The sequence below is a fragment of the Hemiscyllium ocellatum genome, chromosome 10 (genome assembly GCF_020745735.1).
Source record: "Hemiscyllium ocellatum isolate sHemOce1 chromosome 10, sHemOce1.pat.X.cur, whole genome shotgun sequence".
In the NCBI taxonomy this organism is placed as follows: domain Eukaryota; kingdom Metazoa; phylum Chordata; class Chondrichthyes; order Orectolobiformes; family Hemiscylliidae; genus Hemiscyllium; species Hemiscyllium ocellatum.
Genome location: NC_083410.1, coordinates 39,393,722 through 39,415,898, shown reverse-complemented (window position 1 = coordinate 39,415,898; position 22,177 = coordinate 39,393,722). Strand labels below are relative to the sequence as shown.

Here is a 22,177-nt window from a genome sequence, read left to right as displayed (position 1 = left end):
CTGCGGGACACCACTTGTCACCGGCTGCCATTCCGAAAAAGAACCTTTTATCCCAACTCTCTCCCTTCTGTCAGACAGCCAATCCTCAATCCTTTGGTCCAACTCAGATATCCTAAATTAATCTAGTCCCATTTGCCAGCACTTGGCCCACATCCCTTTAAACATTTCCTATTCCTATACCTATCCAGATGCCTTTTGAATGTTGTTTGTACCAGCCTCCACCACTTTCTCTGGCAGCTCATTCCATACACGCACCACCTTCTGCCCCTTAGGTCCCTTTTAAATGTTTGCCCTCTCACCATAAACCTATGCCCTTTAGACTCCCCCACTGTAGGGAGAAAAGCCTTGTCTATTTAACCTAACCATGCCCATCATGATTTTATAAGCCTCTATAAGGTCATTCCTCAGCCTGTGATGCTCCAGGGAAAACAGCCCCAGCCTATTCAGTCTCTCCCTATAGCTCAAACTCTCCACCCTGGCAACGTCCTTGTAAATCTTTTCTGAATCCTTTAAAGTTTCACAACATTCTTCCTATAGACGAAAGACCAGAAAAGCACATAATATTCCAAAAGTGGCCTAACTAATGTGTTAAAGCTGTGTGATATAGCTGTGAGATTTTTGACCATGTTTCTTTGTTTTTTTCTCCTTTTTTGTAAGAAGGGCTCTAATGTTTAAATTTTTACCTAAGATGGTGCTGTAAGTGGCGACTTGTAAACTTTTCACTGTACTCATTTGAGTACATGTAACAATAAATCTAATTCAATTCAACCTTACTAAACATGTGAAGGTCAGGTGAATCTTAGCTCAGAATCATGATTGGATATTACTTAATGCTCCATATCCTAGTAGTTACCAAGCAGCAACCTGTAGGTCTGGTGTAGTTGATGAGATATGCTATTTGAAGCTGCATTCACTGACCGTGACCATTTGTTTGAGTTCATTGAACTTTTTTCAGTGCTGCATCCTAGTCCTTTGGTTTTGACTTTGTCAATTCCTATGGATGCTGCATATTTCTCCTCAACCCTAAGGCTTCAGTAGCAAAGTTTGAAAATGTGCAATGACACACTATCTTCTTCTCAGTCAGAATGAAATCCAGTACCTCCTCCAGCCACAATACCTCTCCTACGAGTGAAGATTGGAACTTCAACTCACGTTAGCCTCTTACAATTTTGTATCCTTGCTGAGGCTCGCTAGTTAGTGTTGTAGACTATAACTCTAGTAATGAATGGGCAGCATTAAGTTGATGTGCATTGTACATTGAAAGCACCAGACAGGTTAGTTCCGCATTATAATTTCTGTTTCAGGGCATTATTGAATTTTATAAATATATTGTGGTGCTATTATTAATTTTCAAACATTATTTTGAAAATATCAAAAGCAGATTTGACTTTTTAAACTTAAAAGTTAATATTTCTCGGGAGTATGTTTATGCTTTAATGTACTGAAATTTATTATTCTTTTAAGTTGAGTGGGAGCAAGAACAAAATAATTACCATGATTAGATTAAAAAATCTTTTTGTGACTGTTCCAGAATTCGTTTTAGACATTTACTAAAATGCTTATATATGAATTAATATATCAGAATTGTAAATGTATTAATTAGTATGCTGATTTATTTTCCAAAGTTGTGTGTTTGTATGAACTGCTTAACAGAATGTTTACATGTATTCAGTGTCTGATTTTATTCATACATCGACATGATTGCAGGCTGCAAAGAAAATGATGGCGACAAGTAAACACCAATCAGTCACTAGTCACTCCTTGGCTAGCTTGGGGCAGCTCTCCAGTCAAGTTTCAGCTTCTCCTTTTGGTAGTCAGACTCTGCCAAGTTCTGTTTCTAATGATGGCATACAACAGCCCCTTGTACCCAACTTATTGAGCAATACAGGGATCCATGGCAAAACTACATGTGTGGGTAAGTAAGGGAAATTTTCAGTGTAATTGTATGGATGGAAATTGCAACAAGACCCACTGCCTTTCATTTTCATTGTTTTTTTGTGTTTCATTGTTTTTCGTTGTGTTTTTTTACACAGGGTGTACTTGTAGAATGAATATACTGTAAAAGTGTTGTAATGAGGCACCTAGAAGTATGGGTAAAATAAATGATAGTGCTGTAAACTTGCAAAATATGCATATTGCCTGAAGTAGACAATAAATGATTAAGCATTTGAGTAGAGAAAGCATGAATTAGTATTTCAGTTGCAAAGCCTGCATGAAATCTCAAATTGGCTACATTTTTCAATAATACTGAGATTAAAAAAAAGGGCAGACAATGTATACGAAAACATTATTTGTTAAATGTAGATTGAAGATAAAAATTGTAGAAATTTCAGAAATTAGGATAAAATTCAAAATCCAAATCAATTGTAATTCAAAGGGGTAGCATGTCAAGGAAATAATTGGCACTTTTGAAATCAACAGGAGCTAAACCATGGAACAGAGGGACCTTGGAGTTCAGGTGCACGGTTCTCTAAAAGTGGAGACACAGGTAGACAAGGCAGTGAAGAAGACTTTTGATACAATGGCCTTCATCAGTCAGGGCATTGAGTATAGAAGTTGGGAAGCTATGTTGCAGTTGTACAGGATGTTGGTGAGGTTGCACTTGGAGTATTGTGTTCAGTTTTGGCCACCTTGCTTTGGAAGGAAGTTATTCAACTGGAAAGAGTGCAGAAGAAATTTACAAGGATGTTGTCAGGGCAAAATGGTCTGAGTTATTATAAGAAGAGGTTGGACAAGCTAAGACTTTGTTCTTTAGAGCGTAGGAGATGATGGTGAGGATCTTATAGAAGTGTATGGGATCATGAGAGGCATGGATAACGAGAATGCATTCAGTCTTTACCCCAGGGTTGGACAATCGAGGACTTGAGGGCATCAGTGTAACTGAGAGGGGAAAGAATAAAAGGGAACCTGAGAGGCAACTTTATTGCACAGAAAGTGTTAATGCACATGGAATGACCTGCCAGCAGAAGAGCTTGAGGCGGGTGCATTAACAACATTTAAAAGGTACTTGGATAAACACATGGATAGGAAAGCTTTAGAAGTAAAAGGGGTCAACTGCAAGGAAATGTGGGTGGACATTTTGGTAAGTATGGACCGGTTTGGGTCTAAGGGTCTATCTCCGTGCTGTAGGACTCTATGACTCTCTAATATCAGGTCAAAGCAAACTGAAACTTGTAAAACTGCATAAAGACAGATTATGGTTTTCCTGTGAAATACTTTGGCTTCTTACTTTCTGAAAGTGTCACATCATGTTGTGTCGGATGTATAAGTAAAAAATGTACTTTCTCCCATGGTGTCTTGGCACATGTATTATGTCAAAGTTTTCTATTAAATGTAACTTGTAAAATGAATTAGGTCTTTTTGACTTTTACTTTCCTTTAGTGGTGAATAAACAAAAGAAATATTATTCATTTTTTGATCCATATTTGAGGAAAAAGTTTGACAAAATGGCTTTTCCTAGTGTTTTCTCTTGCTTTCTAATAGTACATCTATTAAAAAATTGCCTTTAGAAAGATGTAGCCATTTACAGCAGTAACATCTTCCGTGTTACAATATGTATGTATCTAACTAAAGCAACTGTTTCTAAAAAGCTTAGGAATGCTTTTTGACATGTATGAACCAAATGAATTGCAACTGTTTGTTTAAATCCACTTATACAGTATTTCTTAAACATAAGGTGTATTAGGAACAGCTATGAAGGTTATGTGACTCTTATTGTCATGACACTGAATTTCAGCAGAATTGAGGCACATAATGTATTTTATTTTGTTTTAATGAACACTACCATCAGAGAGGTAAGTATAGGTTTTCGTTAAGATTTTTAAAATTAGTTGCGTGAAAATATATATGAAGTCTTTGTATTGTGTCTTGGAGATTTTCTATAATGATGTACAGTATAGAGTTTATCAACTCAGAAATAGAATTCCCTGAGATTAGTAATAAGTTGAACAACTAATTAAAGGCAAAAGCCTTGTTTCTTTAGTAAATTAGCAAATTTAACATGCTCTATGATACTATTTCTTTAAGTGTACTTTACAAAGTTGTGTTCTATCTTTCTGTATATTACAGCTGCGCAAATGAATGACAGCCAACTTCACAAAACTAGTACTTTACAACAGCACTTGGGACAGCTGCATTCGCTGCAGGATAAGATGTTAGGACAGCCAGAGATGCAGAAAATTTCACAAGTAAGTTGCCTTTATGGTATCGTTTTTCTACCTGATGCAATTTTACAATTGTTATGCTATCAGCTTGTCTTGATAATAAGTTAAGCAAAATACAGTACCTTAAAATGTGGCTGTCAATTATGAATTTTAACAATTATTGAATATGTAGTAATCTTCCCAAAAGAAGCAGTGAAATTATGATAAAACTTTTATATATTTTTCTCTTAATAGTTAAGCTTAGAGTCATAGAGATGTACAGCACAGAAACAGACCCTTCGGTCCAACTTGTCCATGCAGACCAGCTTAAAATGTAGTGAATAGTTGATGTGTCAATATTAGAATAAAGTTTTAAAAACTTACTTCATAAAGAAAACTTTCCAAAGCCACATTCAATACAATATTTTTATGGATTGCTCCAATGTCTTTGCATCAGAATATTAAATGAGATGTCAATTGAAATGATTCTCCTTATATTACAAAAAGTAATTTGATTTTTTTTCGTATGTATCTGCTTTTGTAGTGTTGAATGTGAGAAATATGCAAAATTCTTTCTGTACAAGATGTTTAGTAAAAATGTAGTTGTCAGAAAGATTCATGGAAAATGCAAAGAATGATATTCTATTTAAAATGATTGTGAATTTTCTAACAATTTAAGCTATTTATTTATTTTAAATATTTTCTTATATGCAATATGAAAATATTCATTTACTCTAATGGTATATCTTCAACAAATTGAGTTGCCATAAATTGGTATTTACTTTTCAAAACACCATAGTAAACTGAGCAGGTCTAAAATTCTACCTTGCTAATAGGGGCATGAATAACTTCTTAGCTAGTTCAGTCAAACATGCTTAATATTCAGATATTAGAAAGGAGCTTTTTCTTTACAATGAACACCAGCTTGGTTTGCTAATGTTCAGCAAACTGAAATCTATTTATTGATTGACTGATTGTTTCCAAGTGGATTAGAAAGCTGTAATTTGAAGTGGCATTCTGCAAACAAAAATTAGTGTGAACTGTTCCACAATGCCAGAAGTGTATTATGATCTCTTTGGAGATAGATTAGACTATATTTGTCGACATATTGTTAAAGTTGCTATATATTTCTTGTATTACTTGTGATGTACATGTATATAGTTTTATGTCATTAGTTTGTTTCATTGTAGTTCGAAGGCCAAAATGTTGGACAGAAGAGACCTGCTTCAAAGCAACTTACTAAAGAAAGTTTGTATGTATATTTGTTCAACTGTTTACTGCACATTTTGTTCATGTGTATTCCTAGCTGATACTTTCTATAGCTGTCTTTCTTCTGAGCCAACACTGCACATTCTTAAGTCATTGCTTCTGTTGCTCTACTCCATCACATCTCTGCCTTTGCTTTTGATGGCTTTGTCTCCTGCATATCCTTCATTGTCCTCTCTTGTCCCAGATGTCCTAACACATTTGTGATCTTTACATCCTTAGATCTGAGTGCCTTAGGCTTATGTGTTTCTGCCACCTGACTGGGTTGGTTGTCCACTGCCAGATTTAGCTAAACTAAGCTACTTTGCTACTCGTATTCTGTGACTAAACCCAGTGCTATCCGAGCAAACACAAACCTCCTTTCTCCACCATCGCATTCAACTTCCTCCCAGCCATTGTCTTCTTGCTCTCTGTGTGGTCTCAGCCCCATCAGTCCTTTCTCAGATCCTCACATTTAAGTCCTACAAGTTGTGTCAATAATGTCTTACTGTTTCATTTTGTCAGATCTTGTTTCTCCCTTTCAAATGAACTTTTAATTTATTCTGAAAAACATTCAAGCTTTTGAACCTCTCAAACTGTTTCAGCTCTATCTTTAAACTCATAATTTCTATGATCCTTAAGAATATTGTCAATAGTTAACTCACTATCAATTTTCTATCCATTTGTCATTTGAATGCCTCCTTTTGTTTCTAACCTTTGTGTAACAGGAGATTATACCATGCATCTCATCCTGCCATGCTGACTGTCCTTGACCTTAGTGTCTCCATGTTTTTGCTCAAGGAGGACATATCAAGCATTTATTTGTATATGCATTACTTCTGCACAGTCAGTGCACTCTGAACAGCTATAGTATTGATCATACCCACCAGCCTATGTTCGCATCACACATTCTGCAATAGAGGAATATTTGTTGTTCAGTGGACTCGGCATGGCTAACTTACATGTGCTATAACCTATATTCATTAGGAGAGCACTGTCCTTTGCTATTGGAAAGGGCATGTTCATTCATTGCATCTTTTTCAACTATAAAAAAGCTTGGGGCACAGCTAATCCTTGGTGCTTTCCCTATGGCAAGGCCTTGGCCAATCAAAGGAGGTGGTTTTCCTAGTTTGGATTCAAACAAATCCTTAACTCTAACTGTTCCCTGTTGCATTCCGTATGGCAACCTTCTCCCAATCTGTCCCCTTGCTAACTAAGCTACACCTTCTTCACATGTAGATTAATTTGCTGCAGCCTCTGAGATTTGGTATTTTTGTATTTCATTCCTGAGACTGCAAGCCAAAAAGCTTCAACTGCATGTCTCTCTTTTGATGGTAGTTCTCAAGTTTTTTGTGTTGTGGGTCCATAGTTACATAACTAGGTCAGACTAATATTAGTAACTTTTTGTAGAAAAATATCCAATAGGCATGGACAAAACCTTCAATCAATCAGTCTGTTTGGATTCATACAAATGTCTCAGTGCTGACCTATTGTGGTATTAAATGCCTCCTTCTTTTAACAATTTGATTAATTAAGCTATGAAAATCTTCTCCACAGAAACATAACTTGAATATAAATATATACCACATCATTCCTCAATATGTATTTGAAAAGCTATGGGCCTAATTAAACCCACTACCCACATTTTATGCCTAGTGTAGTCAGTAGTTTACTGGAAGGCACGCAGATTCTAGCCATTGAAATAGGCTAGATAAATGTGCAAGTTATTTTTAAAGTGTAAATTAACAAGTTATCTCATTTTGATCGTTGCTTTTTATGTTTTTACTGAAGGATTCTTCAGCAATTACAAGAAGAACAAAGAAATGTTCTACAACCTGACTATAAAACACCCTTCAGTTCACTAGAGGATGCCATGCAACGGCTTCTTCCATATCATGTGTTCCAAGGGAATCCGCCTTCCCAAGAGGAATTTCAGAGAGGTATATATTTGAATATATAAATACCATTTTGGTATAAAAAGTAATAATTCATATTTTTATGTGGTTTCAATAGCAATATTTCAGTCTGCAATAATTAGGAATTATTTATTCCTAGCCTTTTATAAGTTCTTTGTGCTCTGATTGCTTAATTACCCACTACAACTGTCAGGTTCTTCTGGAGTTTATGGCAACAAATGTGAAACAGTTAGCATTTGCTTTATTGTTTGTATTCAGATAGATAAAAGTTTAAACAAAGGCAGTGACGTGCAAATAAAGAAACTAGTTTAGTACCATTTTCCTCCAAAAATGTGCACATGTGCACCCCTCTGGCGCTGGATGCCACTTCTATGGAGGTGCTCGCATAGTGAGCATCTACTGAAAGAAATCATGGTAGGCAGTTGCACTTGCAGTCAGCGTTGGTACTGATTTGAGATCAGCATTTCCATTTTGGCACTCAGTACTCACAAATAATGCCCTCTGTTAACCTTGCAGACTGAAAATGCCTTGATCAGTGCTATTTACAAGGATCATTAACTACATTTAAGTTAGTTGCTGTCTGATTTTTGTTAGCTGTTTCTGTGATAATAGAGGTGTTTGGTGTTTTATATGATTGTTAAGTAGCTACGGTTTATAGGAGTTTAAATTGGAGTATGATAAGTGTTGAAGGACTTTGATCTTAATTTACACAATTACACAGGATTCTACACAATGGCTTCTCCCGGACATGGTGCAGCAGCCTGCGTTTCCCTTGTGCATGAGTCAGATTGGGAGGAAAAGGGTCAACACAGAGAGGTGCAAGCCACTAGAAGAGGGAAGAGGTGGACAAACAATCCTCTAGAAGGACCCCTTCTTCTTGAACCTCAGTGGGGAAATCGTGTGCTGGATGTCTCCACTTGACTAGGGATATCTTCACTGAAATCTGCCAGCTATTGCGGCCTCAATGCAGGACAAGAACAATGTTGTTACTGGCTCTGAAGACCGTGAATGTTTCTCCATCTGGTTCTTCCACCATGTATTAATTGTGACATCTTACAGTTTTGCACTGACCTTTTGTATGAGGCAAGTCATAGATGTTCTGTATTCCAAGAGAGCTGAGAACATTTTATTTTCTGTTGTCAGAGAGAAGCAGGTGTATATTGCATCATGTGGATTGCAATCTTCCAAAGATGCAGGGTGCTGCTGCATGCACACGTGTAGAATGTCATTTCAGCTCCGAGATATACCTCAGTTGAAAAGGCTTCAACTACTTATGTTGAACTGGTGTGCAACTGTTCAAGCAGCAGCCATGAAACCTTAATTCTATTGCCATCCACTACGCCATCTGTATTTAGGCCCTCATGACCAGAGTTTTGCTTCTGGGTGGCAAAAGCTACCCTTTGATAAGATGGTTGCATTCCGGTGTCCTGAATTCTTGTCATATTTAGCAGAGTAAGATTCACAGTGGTCTGTGTGCATCAAAACTTCACCAACACAAAAAAGATATCTCTTGCTACCAGTCGTATGGAGACCAGCTACAGGAGGGGAGGAGTAGAACGGGAAAATGACGAAGTAACAACAAAGGCCACCTCTGGTTGGATTGTCTGATCAAGTCATCTGACTGCACTGTGAGGAAATGTAACCCAATTCCTATTTACCTCCATCCAACTCTATTTTGCCAATGTGATATCACACAGTCTACTTAGTCACAAAGTAAGTTATGAAAAAAAAGTCACCCACAAAATAAACATTCCAAACTAATTTTATCTTTCAAGCTATGCCATGCTGCATATAAATGTCAACTGATCATCTTTGTTCATTCTCTGTGTGCTTCTATGCCTTTGTTTGTCCGTGTGTTTGTATGCAATGGCTGCTGGATGTTTGGTGGACAGCAGCTGGCTTTTAGTGGGAGAGACTCCGGATAACTTTGCAAGATAACCGTAAATAGCTTTAAGCATAGAATGCTAGTTTAGGAAAGAGAGGGAATAGATTGGGCTGGTTGGCATGGATTGTTGGAGTTGCAGTGGTAGAAGGATGAATGCTGTCATTTTGCAAGGGTGAAAACTCCTGGAGCTCATTTTCTTGAACGAGATGCCATTATTATGTGTTCCTCACATTAGAGTTACCGTCAAGGTGACTTACAGCATCTGCTTCAGCCATAACGTATTTATGAGTTGCAGTTTAGCTTTAAGTTGTATTTTAACTTGTACTAGCCTCTCACGATGTTGCAACTTCTACTCAGTTATGTAGTTTATCAATAGCACATTTAGTGCTAGCTGCAAGTATGACGAAGTGGCATGAAGTTTGTATCTGCCTGATCAGAAGAAGTGGACACAAAGTACTTTTGCATTGTGGCCTCTGACTTGTTTTCAAGCCTTGTTCAATTTTGTGCTCACTGTTATAGTTAAATTTTGTAAAACTGAATATGAGTTCGGGTGCATTGGTAGCAGAGAAAGGTCGGGGACATACATTGCAATGAGCAGGATTTGAGCAGCTTCCTCTCCTAAAGTACCCAAAGTATAAGCAAAATCTTCCCTTTTCTTATAAAAACTGTTGGGCATATGTCAAATTCACCTTACTGCCTGCCTATCAACTCATTAGGAGCTGACAGGCAAGCAAGGGCAAATATTCTTGCCACCAGTAGCTACTGACCATACAAAGGCCAGCATTTTCTGAATCCTAAAGTCAGCCATTTAAGGCCTATTCCTCAGGGGATCCAGTGATGTGAAGGTAAGTATTTTTACTTTTTGTCACAGGAGGGGTCATAGGGAGAAGGGATGTTAGGGAGTTGGAGGCAAAGGAAATGGGATGACCTTTGGAGCCTTTGCCCTCCAATCTGTTCCTCCACCTGTCCCCACCCTGAACCTTTTCGGCATGTCCCCATGGTTCTCAATTAGGAAACTGGAATCTTTTCTCACTTGCCAAGGAGTTAGCATGTTGAAGTCCTTAAATGGCCATTAATTGACCACTTAATTTGCTCCCAACGTCCTTACAAATGTCAGTTGCAAACCAACAAATTAAAAAGAAATGGTACCCTACAATGATAATATGCTTTCAGCAGCCTAAACACCTGAGGCGTTGATTTTACATAGTAACTGCAGTTGAAACTCCAGTTATTTTCCTGAAGAAGAGAGCATAGACCCAGGAGACAGGTAAGTTTGCTTATTTTGGGTAGGGTGAAATTGGACATGAAAGGAAGGAGAGCAAAAGGCTGAGGGTATTGGAGGTAGGAAAAGGACGCACAAAGGTGATGGGATGGGAGATAACATCTTTTCGGGTGGCACATCAGCTCTACTGCTCACAGGTCACCTCCCAAGGGTGTACATGGTTTCATTCCATATTATCATCAATTTGGTTTAAAAAGAAAAGCCCTTCCACTTTTGCCAGTGCACTGGGTTGGTAGTGGGTGGGAACATGGGATAGCTACCTGTCATATTTTATGTGCCTATCCCCTCCCATACCCCAAACCTGCCAAAATCACACCTGGATGGTCACTGTAAAATCCTGTACTACCTGTTGATACTTTTTTGCTAGTACAAGGAACACAATTAAGTTGTTCATCAGATTTGAAACAAATACTACAGCCATTTTGAACATTTGCAGTTTGGTGGCATAGTGGTAATGTCATTGGACTAATAATCCAGAGTCCCAGGCTGGTGCCTTGGGAACACTGCTTTAAATCCCATAACAATAGCTGGTGTAATTTAAATTCAATTAATAAATCAGAATTTGTAAACTGAGTCACAATAATGGTGGCCATGACAACTACTGGCTATTGTTTTAAAAACTGACTTGGTTCACTAATTTCCTTTGGGAAGAATATCTGCCATCCTTACCTGGTCTGACTCTTAACTGCCCTGAGTTCAAGGGCAATTAGAAATGGGCAACAAGCTTCACACCCTTTGAAAAAATAAAGAAAAGTTTAAAAGAAAGATAATGTTATTTTGCTGCAGCACTCTTATTCAATCAATTCCTTGAAGGCTTCAGGCATAGCTTGGTTTTTACATTTTTTGATTTTTCAGCAGCTCCCTATTTTCTGTTTGAGATGGCTTGGTGGCAGTTGCAATTTATATTTCAACAACACAGTTTTTAAGATGGATATCCTGTTGGGTAAACCTGTCTATGTGCTGATTATAGAGAAGGAAGAAGAGGATCTGAGGAGACTTAAGAGGGAGGTCTGTTGGCACTGAGGTAGTCTTGCCGTATTCGCTCTAATCTCACATCTCACATCTCCTTCATAAAACTTTCATGGTGCGAACAGCTTTTCCAGTGGCTGTCGAGGTAACCACAGCCTTTAACTTCAATGCTACTGGATCCTTTCTAGCAACGGCAGGGAAATATGCCAAATTGCATAACCAGTGCTTCTCCAAGTAGATGACAGATGCCTTTCTTGGCAGAGCTTGTTCTTTTTCTGAATGAAAACAGATAGCAAGAGAGATGACTGCTGCTCATTCTCCTATTATGAAAGCTGTATTGATGATGCATTTAGAACATAGAACAATACAGCACAGAACAGGCCCTTTGGCTCTCGATGTTGCGCCAACCTGTGAATTATTCTCAGCTCATCCCCCTACACTATCTCAAATTCATCCATGTGCTTATCTAAGGATTGTTTAAATCTCCCTAATGTGATTGAGTTGACTACATTAGCAGATAGGGTATTCCACGTCCTTACCACTCTCTGCGTAAAGAACCTGCCTCTGACATCTGTCTTAAATGTATCACCCCTCAATTTGTACATGCAGACATTATCATCCTAGGAAAAAGTATTTCACTGTCTACCCTATCTAATCCTCTGATCTTCTTGTATGTCTCTATCAAATCCCATCTTAGCCTTCTTCTTGCCAATGAGAACAGGTTCAAGTCTCTCAGCCTTTCCTCATAAGACCTTCCCTCCAGACCAGGCAACATCCTGGTGAATCTCCTCTGCACCCTTTCCAATGCTTCCACATCCTTCCCGAAATATGGGGACCATAACTGTACACAATATTCCAAGTGTGGCTGCACCAGCACTTTGTATAGTTGCAGCATCATATTGCGGCTCTGGAACTCGATCCTTCTACAAATGAAACCTAACACACCGTATACCTTCTTAAACAGCACTATCCACCTGGGTGGCAACTTTCAGGGATCTATGTATATGGACTCCAAAATCCCTCTGCACATCCACACTACCAAGAATCTTTCCATTGACCCAGTACTCTGCCTTCCTGTTATTCTTCCCAAAGTGCATCACCTCACATTTAGCTGCATTGAACTCCATTTGCCACCTCTCAGCCCAATTCTGCAGTTTATCCAAATCCACCTGCAACCTGTAACATTCTTTCATACTGTCCACTACTCTATCGACTTTAGTGTCGTCTGCAAATTTACTAATCCATCCACCTATGCCTATCATTTATAAAAATGTCAAACAGCAGTGGTCCCAAAACAGATCCTTGTGGCACACCACTAGTAACCAAACTCCAGGCTGAATATTTTCCATCAACCCCCACTCGCTGCCTTCTTTCAGAAAGCCAGTTTCTAATCCAAACTGCTAAATCACCCTCAGTTCCATGCCTGTGCACTTTCTCCAACAGCCTATCATGTGGAATCTTATCAAAGGCTTTACTGAAGTCCATGTATACAACGTCAACTGCCCTACCCTCATCTACATGTTTGGTCACCATCTCAAAAAAACTTAATGAGGTTTGTGAGACATGAGCCCTTGCCGAAAGCATGTTGACCATCTGAAATCAAATTGTTGCTTGCTAGATGATTATAAATCTTATCTCTTATAAATCTTATCTCTTATAATCCTTTCTAAAACCTTTCCTACAACAGACGTAAGGCTCACTGACCTATAATTACCTGTGTCATCTCTATTGCCCTTCTTGAACAAGGGCACAGCATTTGCAATCCTCCAGTCCTCTGGTACCAAACCTGTAGACAATGACAACTCAAATATCAAAGCCAAAGGCTCTGCTATCTCCTCCCTAGCTTCCCAGAGAATCCTTGGATGAATTCCATCTGACCCAGGGGACTTGTCTACTTTCACTCCTTCTAGAATTGATAACACTTGTTTGTAACTAACCTCGATCCTATCTAGTCTAGTATCTCGTACCTCATTCTTCTCCTCAACAATATTCTCCTTTTCCTGAGTGAAAACCGATGAGAAACGTTTGTTTAGCACCTCTCCGAACTCCACAAGGTCCACACTCAACTTCCCACTTCTGTCTTTGATTGGCCCTATTCCTACCCTAATCATTCTTTTGTTCCTCACATACCTATAGAACGCCTTAGGATTCTCCTCTATTCTATTTGCTAAAGACTTCTCGTGTCCTCTCTTTGCTCTTCTTAACTCTATCTTTAAATCCTTCCTAGCTGATGTGTAACTCTCCATCGCCTCATCTGAATCATCCTGCCTCATCAACACATAAGCCACCTTCTTCTTCGTAACAAGAGATGCAATTTCTGTTGTAAACCATGGTTCCCTTACCTTATCACTTCCTCCCTGCCTGACAGGGACATACCTATCAAAGATAAGCAACTTAAACCAGCTCCACATTTCCATTGTCTGTATTTCCTGCATTTTGCTACTCCATTCTATGCATCCTAATTCTTGCCTAATCGCATTATAATTGCCCTTGCCCCATCGATAACTCTTGATCTGTGGCATGTACCTATCCCTTTCCATCGCTAAACTAAACATAACTGAATTATGGTCACTCTCTCAAAAGTGCTCACCTACAACTAAATCAAATACCTGGCCTGGTTTATTACCAAGCACCAGATCTAGCGTGGCCTTCCCTCTTGTCGGCCCTTCGACATTCTGTGTCAGGAAACCCTCCTGTATACATTGGACAAAAACTGATCCATCCGACATACTGGAGTTATGTGACTATATAGGCCTCTACTTTATTCTGCACTTCTAGCTGTAAAACAAGGTTAACACAACTAAATTAGTCTTTGAATTGGAGGCACAAAGTTGTGGATATGCTTGCTTCCGATCTTTGTATGATCCTGACTTCTTGATCTTGAAGTTATTATTTGGAGAGACAATAGTACTGAAACGAGTTAAACAGTGTTATAGCTCTTTCAGCCCAACTATAACTGGAAGAAAAAAATGCTATATATTCAAAAGCAAACATGAATGCCTAGTTAAAATGTTCAACAGAGAATTGAATTTAAGACCTCTGCTACTGGGGGTTACAAAGTAGAACATGCAATGGCCTCACTCTGTGCATATTCCACAGTTCACTTAGTCTTCAAATATCAGTTCATAGAAATAGATAATGGACTTTTCTATAGTTGTTTTCAAACTTTGCAAGTTGGTAGATGTTTGCACGTAATGGTCTCAGAATTCATCATGCTATGTAAGGTTCTGTTTATGACCTGAGCAGCTGAAGGAGGGCCCAAACTAGCCTTGTGCACTTAAAAAAAGCAATGAACAGATGCTAGAATGCTGTGCATTCTGAGTAATGTTGAACTAAGCTTCATGTGAGATATAGCATGCAATGTATGGCAGTACTGTAAAATAATACAAAATGTGAGCAGTATTTATCAAAGACTGCTTTGATAAATTTTCATTCATTTTCTTTCACCTTCATTCAGGTGACACAACATTTATTCTTTATGCTGTTACCATCCACATTACTATGTGGCAGCTCTTCAATATTGAGTGACTCTTAACTCCCTAGCTGGTTTGCTGTGTTTCAGGTTACAGTTTAAGTGAATATCATAGTTTTGTGTTAATTCCTTTTGATCCATTGCATTTTAGCAGGACAGCTGTAAAAGTGTGCTTGAATTTTCCCACCTTACTAAATATGAATCCAAATAGTATCTAACTAATATGTGGTCCTAGTGCTACTGTGCTGGGACTGCATTATCAGCTTCCCAATTTCTTGAGTGTTGATGCCGGTTCTGTGACAATAGACTAATAGAGTCATAGAGATATACAGCATGGAAACAGACCCTTCAGTCCAACTTGGCCATGCCGACCAGATATCCTGAGTTAATTTGGTCCCATTTGCTAGCATTTGGCCCATATCCCTCTAACCCTGCCTATTCATATACCCATCCAGGTGACTTTTAAATGTTGTGATTGTACCAGCCTTCACCATTCCTCCGGCAGCTCATTCCACATACACACCACTCGTTCCAAGAAAACGTTGCCCCTTAGGTCCCTTTAAATCTTTCCCCTCTCACCCTAAACCTTTATCCTCTAGTTCTGGACTCCCTCACCTCAAGGAAAAGACCTTGTCTATTTACCCTATCCGTGCCCCTCATGATTTTATAAACCTCTATGAGGTCAGTCCTCAGCCTGCAATGCTCCAGGGAAAACAGCCCCAACCTCTTCAGCCTCTCTATATAGCTTAAACACTTCACCCTGCCAACATTCTTGTAAATCTTTTCTGAACCCTTTCAAGTTTCACAACATCCTTCTTATGGGAGGGGGACCAGAATTGCACACGATATTCCAAAAGTGACCTAGCCAATGTCCTGTACAGTCGATAACATGACCTCCCAACTCGTGTACTCAGTGCTCTTACCAATAAAGGAAATTGTACCAAATGCCTTCTTCACCATCCTATCTAACTGCAACTCTACTTTCAAGGAATTATGAACCTGCACTCCAAGATCTTTGTTCAGCAACAGGCCCCGGGACCTTACTATTAAATGTGTAAGTCCTGCCCTAATATGTCCTTCCAAAATGCAGCACTTCATGTTTATCTAGAATCTGCAGATTGAGAACTCTTCTCTAACAAGCAGTACCAGTATGAGATCAAATTGGTTGAATTCAGACAGTCAACAGTTCAGAGAAAGATAATGCTTCCTATTACTTTCAATAAATCTTAGCATCAGTGTTTCAAATTCAAATTTGTTTTGGACACCTTATCAAGTTCAGTGACACTTTGAGATCTTATTTGTAGGGATTTATCTTGTGCTATCCCAGACTATGGGAAAGTAGAGTTGGTTACATTTTTGACTTTTTTTTTTGTGTGATTCTGAACTGTGTATTTATGACTTCAGCATGTGCACTTAGTTACCCTGAAGGCAGACCAAGTAACCAACTGAATGAAGTGAAGTTTGATACAAATCCATAATCTACATTAGTTCACATTAAGTGAACACACAGATTGGAAACAGTGAATTCGGCCAATGCAATTTAACTGTGCTTAATAATACAAACTAAAGAATATGCTGCAATTCTCCCAAGCAGTGAGTCAGTTTGCTTGACTTTAGTAAGATGTGATTTGAACCAGATATTCTTGTATCTCTCACCCCCTACCCCTCTGAAGGCTGACTGGACAGTTAGTGAAAAGAAACTTAATACAAGTTGTTAAGCTGCTTTATTTTTTTATCAGTTGAATATAAATAACAGTTCTGATTGATTTAATTATTTCCATCAATTCGATTTGTTTTTGTCTCTATATTATTTGCAACGAATATAGTGTACCATACCACTTCTAACCATGCTTGAATTTAAAAATAAATTAGAACTCCTCTTGAATTCTATTCTTCGTGCAATTCTTTGTTGCCTGACTGCCTGTAGTTTTCATAGTTCTGTTTTTAAAACAACATTAAATTCAATATCAGTTCTTATCGCTCCCTCACTCTCCAATCCCATCACAGAGAAAAATCAACTAGCCTAAACTGGCAGTGATACTTAGAATAGAATAGAATCCCTACAGTGTGGAAACAGGCCCTTTGGCCCAACAAATTCACACTGACCCTCCAAAGAGTAACCCACCCAGACCCATTCTCCCTACCCTATATTTACCCCTGACTAATGCACCCAACCTACACATCCGTGAACACTATGGGCAATTTGGTACAGCCAATTCACCTAACCTGTGCATCTTTGGACTACAGAAGGAAACTGGATCACCTGGAGGAAATCCACGTAGACACGGGGAGAATGTACCAACTCCACACACACAGTCGCCTGAGGCTGGAATCGAACCTGAGTCCCTGGCGCAGTGAGGCAGTAGCGCTAACTGCTGAACCACCGTGCCCCATAAGTTTGAACTTGAGTTCAAATTTAACATTATTATAAGTATTGGTGATTGACTATCACTTATTCTCTGCAGCACTCTGGTTCAGGCACCTTATCTGAAATTTAATTAGTACTTGCCATCTATGTTTCCTTTGAATTTATTGCTCTGGGAGCCAATTCAGTTCAGTGAAAATATTTTTGTCATATTTATGCATAGTTCCTCCCATGACAGTATAGTCTTAAACTTGAGATGTTGCAGACTTTAGCATAAAGCTTGTGTAAATTCACAATGCTTTAAAACAAATCATAATAAGTTTTTAAAAAAAGTTCAAATCCTTTATTTGAAAAAATGATCAAACATTGTTGAAATGTGATAGATGGTCACTATTGTCTTATTTATTTTATGGAGATCTATCTATTAACATCAGATAGTTCACTCACACTGAAATGGTCATTTTTAATGATGTGGACAAGTGACAAAGCAGCTCAACATAAAATGTTTTTAATGTTCTTTCTGCAATAGTAGTGATGTAAAGTACTGTGTATGTCCTTTTCCAGTTATCTCCCATCAGCCAGTGATACTGCAGAATTTCTCTGCAATATATAAAGGAGAGTAGGATTGATTTCCCATTGATGATATGTATCGGGTTGATCTGGTATTGCAGATCTTTAATACACTAAAGTAAAGCCAGCACGTGAGGATCACTTCTTGCCATATTTTTAAAGACAATCAATATTTTATTTACAAACTGTAATAAACATTGACATTGGCATAGAATGCTAATTTTAATCTTTTTCTTAAACTAGTGGATAATGAATTTGAAGATGTCTCAGTGCAGTTGCTGAAACGTACTCAGATGATGCTCAGCAAGTATAGAAGTCTGTTATTTGAAGATGCAATGGTAAGTTGTACTGTAACATGAAATCATTTAGTGAGCAATTAACATTCTATTTTATCCTAGTTGGAAAATCACATCAGAAAAAAATATATTTAAGAATTTTGAATGTTGATATATGTACAAACCACCTGTAAATTATGAATGTTGCCGATAATAGATTGTAAATGTAAATTGCATTGTGATTAACATTGAGATAAATGCATTCATACAGAAGGCTTACTTTTTGATATGCATGTATAAAGGAGAAGTGACAATATTTTTGACAAGTTGTAGTAACCCTTATTTGTTTGGTTTTAGCGGGTAAATCCTTCTTCTGAGATGGTTATGATTGACCGAGTGTTCAATCAAGATGAGAAAGCAGCCCTTATCCAGGACAAACGCTTTGCTTTGGAGGATTCTGGTAAATATTTTGGCTGTCTTGATTATTGTAAAGTAACCTGAAATATGTATGTTAACATACTCAAATCTGTCAGTATTTTTAAATAAAACCTTGCTGCAGTGATCAATTTGTAAAATATTTTTTTTTAAATATTGAAGCGAGGCAAAGCATCCTTTCTTCTTCATCCGCAGTCACAAGTTTGCTGGTTGAAAGTCATAATGAAGGTCCTGTGCTGGCTGAGGGACAAAGGAACTCATACTTAACAAAACAGGCCATGCTGTTCTAATTGTAATAACATTAGTAGCCAGCAATGGAGATGTGATTAAAATGATTTCACAAACAGAATACCATTTTTTTTGGTAATCATCCTAGTTAACGTGTTTTGTGTATTTATTATCGTGGTGTGTTTCATTTATAAAAAGAAATGCAAATTCAGTGAACAGATTAGCTCAGTTATAAAGTTGATCATATATCAGAAGACCAAGGTAGTAAATTGGTCTGCTGTCTCTGTCTACCACTTCTAGATTTCTTACCATGAGTGATAGGACATGTATGAGCATACTAGCATTGGTGAACATAGATGTACTAAACATAGATGACAGAATGTAAAAACATGAAATTATTCCTGCCTAAAAATGCTGAACACTAGGAATGCTTGTGTGTTCTTGATGTCCAGGATTGCTGTGACAGCAAGAATAGTATTTAAAACTTAAAAAGCTACGCATGCTAAATAATCAATTGGAGAAGAATATAGTCACTGTAACATAAGTTTTTTTTTAAAGGTTGTCTTAGTCTAAAAAGAAAGAGACCACTTTCAAAGATATGATAATCTGACTTTGGAATTACAAAGGAATAGATGAAAGCCTACTATAAATTGAAGCCATGCACATTTTAAATTATTATTAACTAATCTTAAGGGCTGTAACTATAGTTGTGAGTCGAAAACGTTGTTCATTAAAGTCTGATGGATATTTAATTTTATACTTTAATGTTCTACTTTTTTTTCCTTTTAGATGGCTATTTGGCAAACTTCTGTTGCTCCTCTTCAGTTGCTGTAAAATCTGTACCTGAAACACAACCACTAACTGCAGATATGATGCCACATACATCTTTAGGCAATAGTAGCAGCGAGTCCTCACCAGCGAATGCTACTATCAACCAGAAAAATGACTCCTCACGATTAATTAATTTAGTTGTTTCTGTGACAAGGGAAGTCAAAGCAACTACAAACTCTCCAACTAGCAGTCCATGTGCTGGTAAATCCTATAGCAGCTGTAGAGCACTAAAACTAACAATCAAGCCAGAGACATCTTATGGAACTGGAACGCAAAGTAAATCTTCAAAAACTCAAGGGCGATCAGACACAGATAACCATGATGGTAAAGTTACTATTGGTTCCACATCTGGTTATACACAAACTCAAAGCACAAAAGTCTGTGAACCTGCTGTTGAAGCTATCCAAATATGTGAAGGAGAAGAAAGTATGTCTGATGTTGAAGAAAAGCATAATAATTCTTGTGATAAAGTCACTTTGGAAGGTATAATGAAGAAAGCACCGGATGCTATTATTAATAAGATTAGTGATCCCATTAAATTGGAACATAATGAGGGTGACTCACAGTTGCCTTGGCATGACCAGCCACTAAACAGAAATGCTAAAAGTTTTCAACAGCAAGACTTAACATGTGTCCAGACTAAAGAGGCAAAAGAAGCACAATGTGACACATCACTCCATGAACATTTGGAGAGTGCAATTAATAGCATTTTGGATCTACAACAAGCTCAGAAACCTTCTGACAATACTGTCATCAAAAATAACTCACCTGAAACTCCTCATTTTTCAGCCTTAGCTCCTGTGGAGAACTATATAGACAAATGTATCCCAGATCATAATGAGGGCATCAGAGAAACAGACTCCATCTTAGAAGCAGCAGTGAATAGCATCTTGGAATGTTGATAATGTGACCATGAAGGAAGAGAAATGACAAAGATTGTCAGCTGTGTTGACAACTTATAGGGATAAAGTAGCATGTTACTCAGTATTGAGAACAGGCACATAGAGTTCCTGGAAAGAGGATAAATGGAGTAGAAACTAGGAAATAGATTTATTTTGAAGCATATTAGTTTGAGTTTAGGAAGATCCATTGTAGTTTGTACTTTGAAAATAATTATGGTGGCACCAGGTGCACATTAAGTCTTTTGTTTAAAGTTGTTAAGAGGTATTTAATTTTATTGAGTTTTGTTTTGAAAGCTCTAATTTCGTGTAAAATGTACTCTTCAATTTCAAGGGTGCTTTTAAGTTTGTGGTAGTAATTCATGTTTTTATTCATACATTAATGTATAAGTGTTATTTTTTGGTTCTTCTTGTCTTTCATTTTATGTAAGACGTTTTGAGAATCGAGTGCCAATAAGTTAATTTTTGAATAGTTGATGAGCAACATTCCCATTTAAATCAAAATTTAAAACTGGAACTGTTGATTTTGAAGTGAAAACCCACTTCGTTATTCATTTTCCATTTTTAATACCACTAAGTGTGATATTTTTTAAGGAAGGCTGCCTTAGGTCTTAAAAGACCTAAGTACAAAGTGCAGTGTGGATATCCATATTGTGATCCTTTGGATTCTAGATTTAAGAGATGCCGATTGCATTCCCAGTTTGCAGACTTATTATTTTTGTCTTGCACATGCAACAGCAAGCTTCCATGCATAAGTGAGGAGCACAAAGTACACCATTAGATCAGTGAGGCCTTACAAACTGACTTCACAAGAAGAAACTGTCACTTATGGACGCAATGGTACAGTACCTTTTGCTTTAAATTCTCTGATTTGTGTAGTGTCCAGCTATGGTCCTCCTTAGAAATGCTTTGTACACATTTTTAAAATATTTATAAAGATTTTTTGTAAAAAAGAAAGAAAAAAGGAAATGTCAAAGTTATTTTTGTTATGTTGGTTCAGTACCTCTATATAAAGCATAGTAAAACATGATCTGAATGAATTATTAAAAAAATATTTTAGTTGGATGCTAACAAAACACTGAATCAACTTGTCAAATGAGCCAAAGAATTCAACAATACCAATTTGTGTTGATCTTTTCTTCTCTTAATTTATTGAAGATTATCTGTATTCAAATTTATAGCACTGCAGGCTAGTGGCCACCATTTCTCAATATTACAGTTTATTTGAATATTGTGTTGTAATTATTTATTTTGATATTCGTTGCACGAGAAGTAACTGAGTCTATGATAGATATACCTAGATAGTACAGTAACAGTAAGAGTCTTAGAATTCTTAAAATGATGGCAGAAGATTGGCACAAAATATTTTGAGATGTGGGATTTATTTCTTATGAAAGGAAGTATGCTTTGTGAATAGTTATTTAATTGCTGCCCTGCCAAAGATGAAACCTAATTAATTTTTGTCATGTATTTTTTAAGATTAGTGAATTGAAAAATTTGTATGCACACACAGCAACAAAAATCCTTGAGTTGAATCCCCAGCCTTAAAGACAATAAACTAAGAAAAAGGCATGTTTCATTGATTGTGAACTTTGAAAATGTTAAATATTTTTGGAATTTAATGTAAGAAGTGTTGAGAAAGCAAATTGAATCTGAATAATAA

At 37.5% G+C, this 22,177-nt stretch overlaps 1 protein-coding gene across 3 annotated transcripts in view; it reads left to right on the top strand.

Moving 5' to 3' along the window:
* Window positions 1-20,865, top strand: part of LOC132819728 (BRD4-interacting chromatin-remodeling complex-associated protein-like) — a 76,681-nt gene extending 55,816 nt beyond the window's left edge. For all 3 annotated transcript variants that reach the window (XM_060831412.1, XM_060831413.1, XM_060831414.1), the window contains 7 exons: window positions 1,708-1,915; window positions 4,069-4,187; window positions 5,333-5,394; window positions 7,179-7,327; window positions 18,090-18,184; window positions 18,479-18,581; window positions 19,574-20,865. In XM_060831412.1, the coding sequence (XP_060687395.1) occupies window positions 1,708-1,915; window positions 4,069-4,187; window positions 5,333-5,394; window positions 7,179-7,327; window positions 18,090-18,184; window positions 18,479-18,581; window positions 19,574-20,517 (1,680 nt within the window). In that variant the 3' untranslated portion in view covers window positions 20,518-20,865. The remainder of the gene's footprint in view (window positions 1-1,707; window positions 1,916-4,068; window positions 4,188-5,332; window positions 5,395-7,178; window positions 7,328-18,089; window positions 18,185-18,478; window positions 18,582-19,573) is intronic.
* The last annotated feature ends 1,312 nt before the right edge of the window (window positions 20,866-22,177 follow it).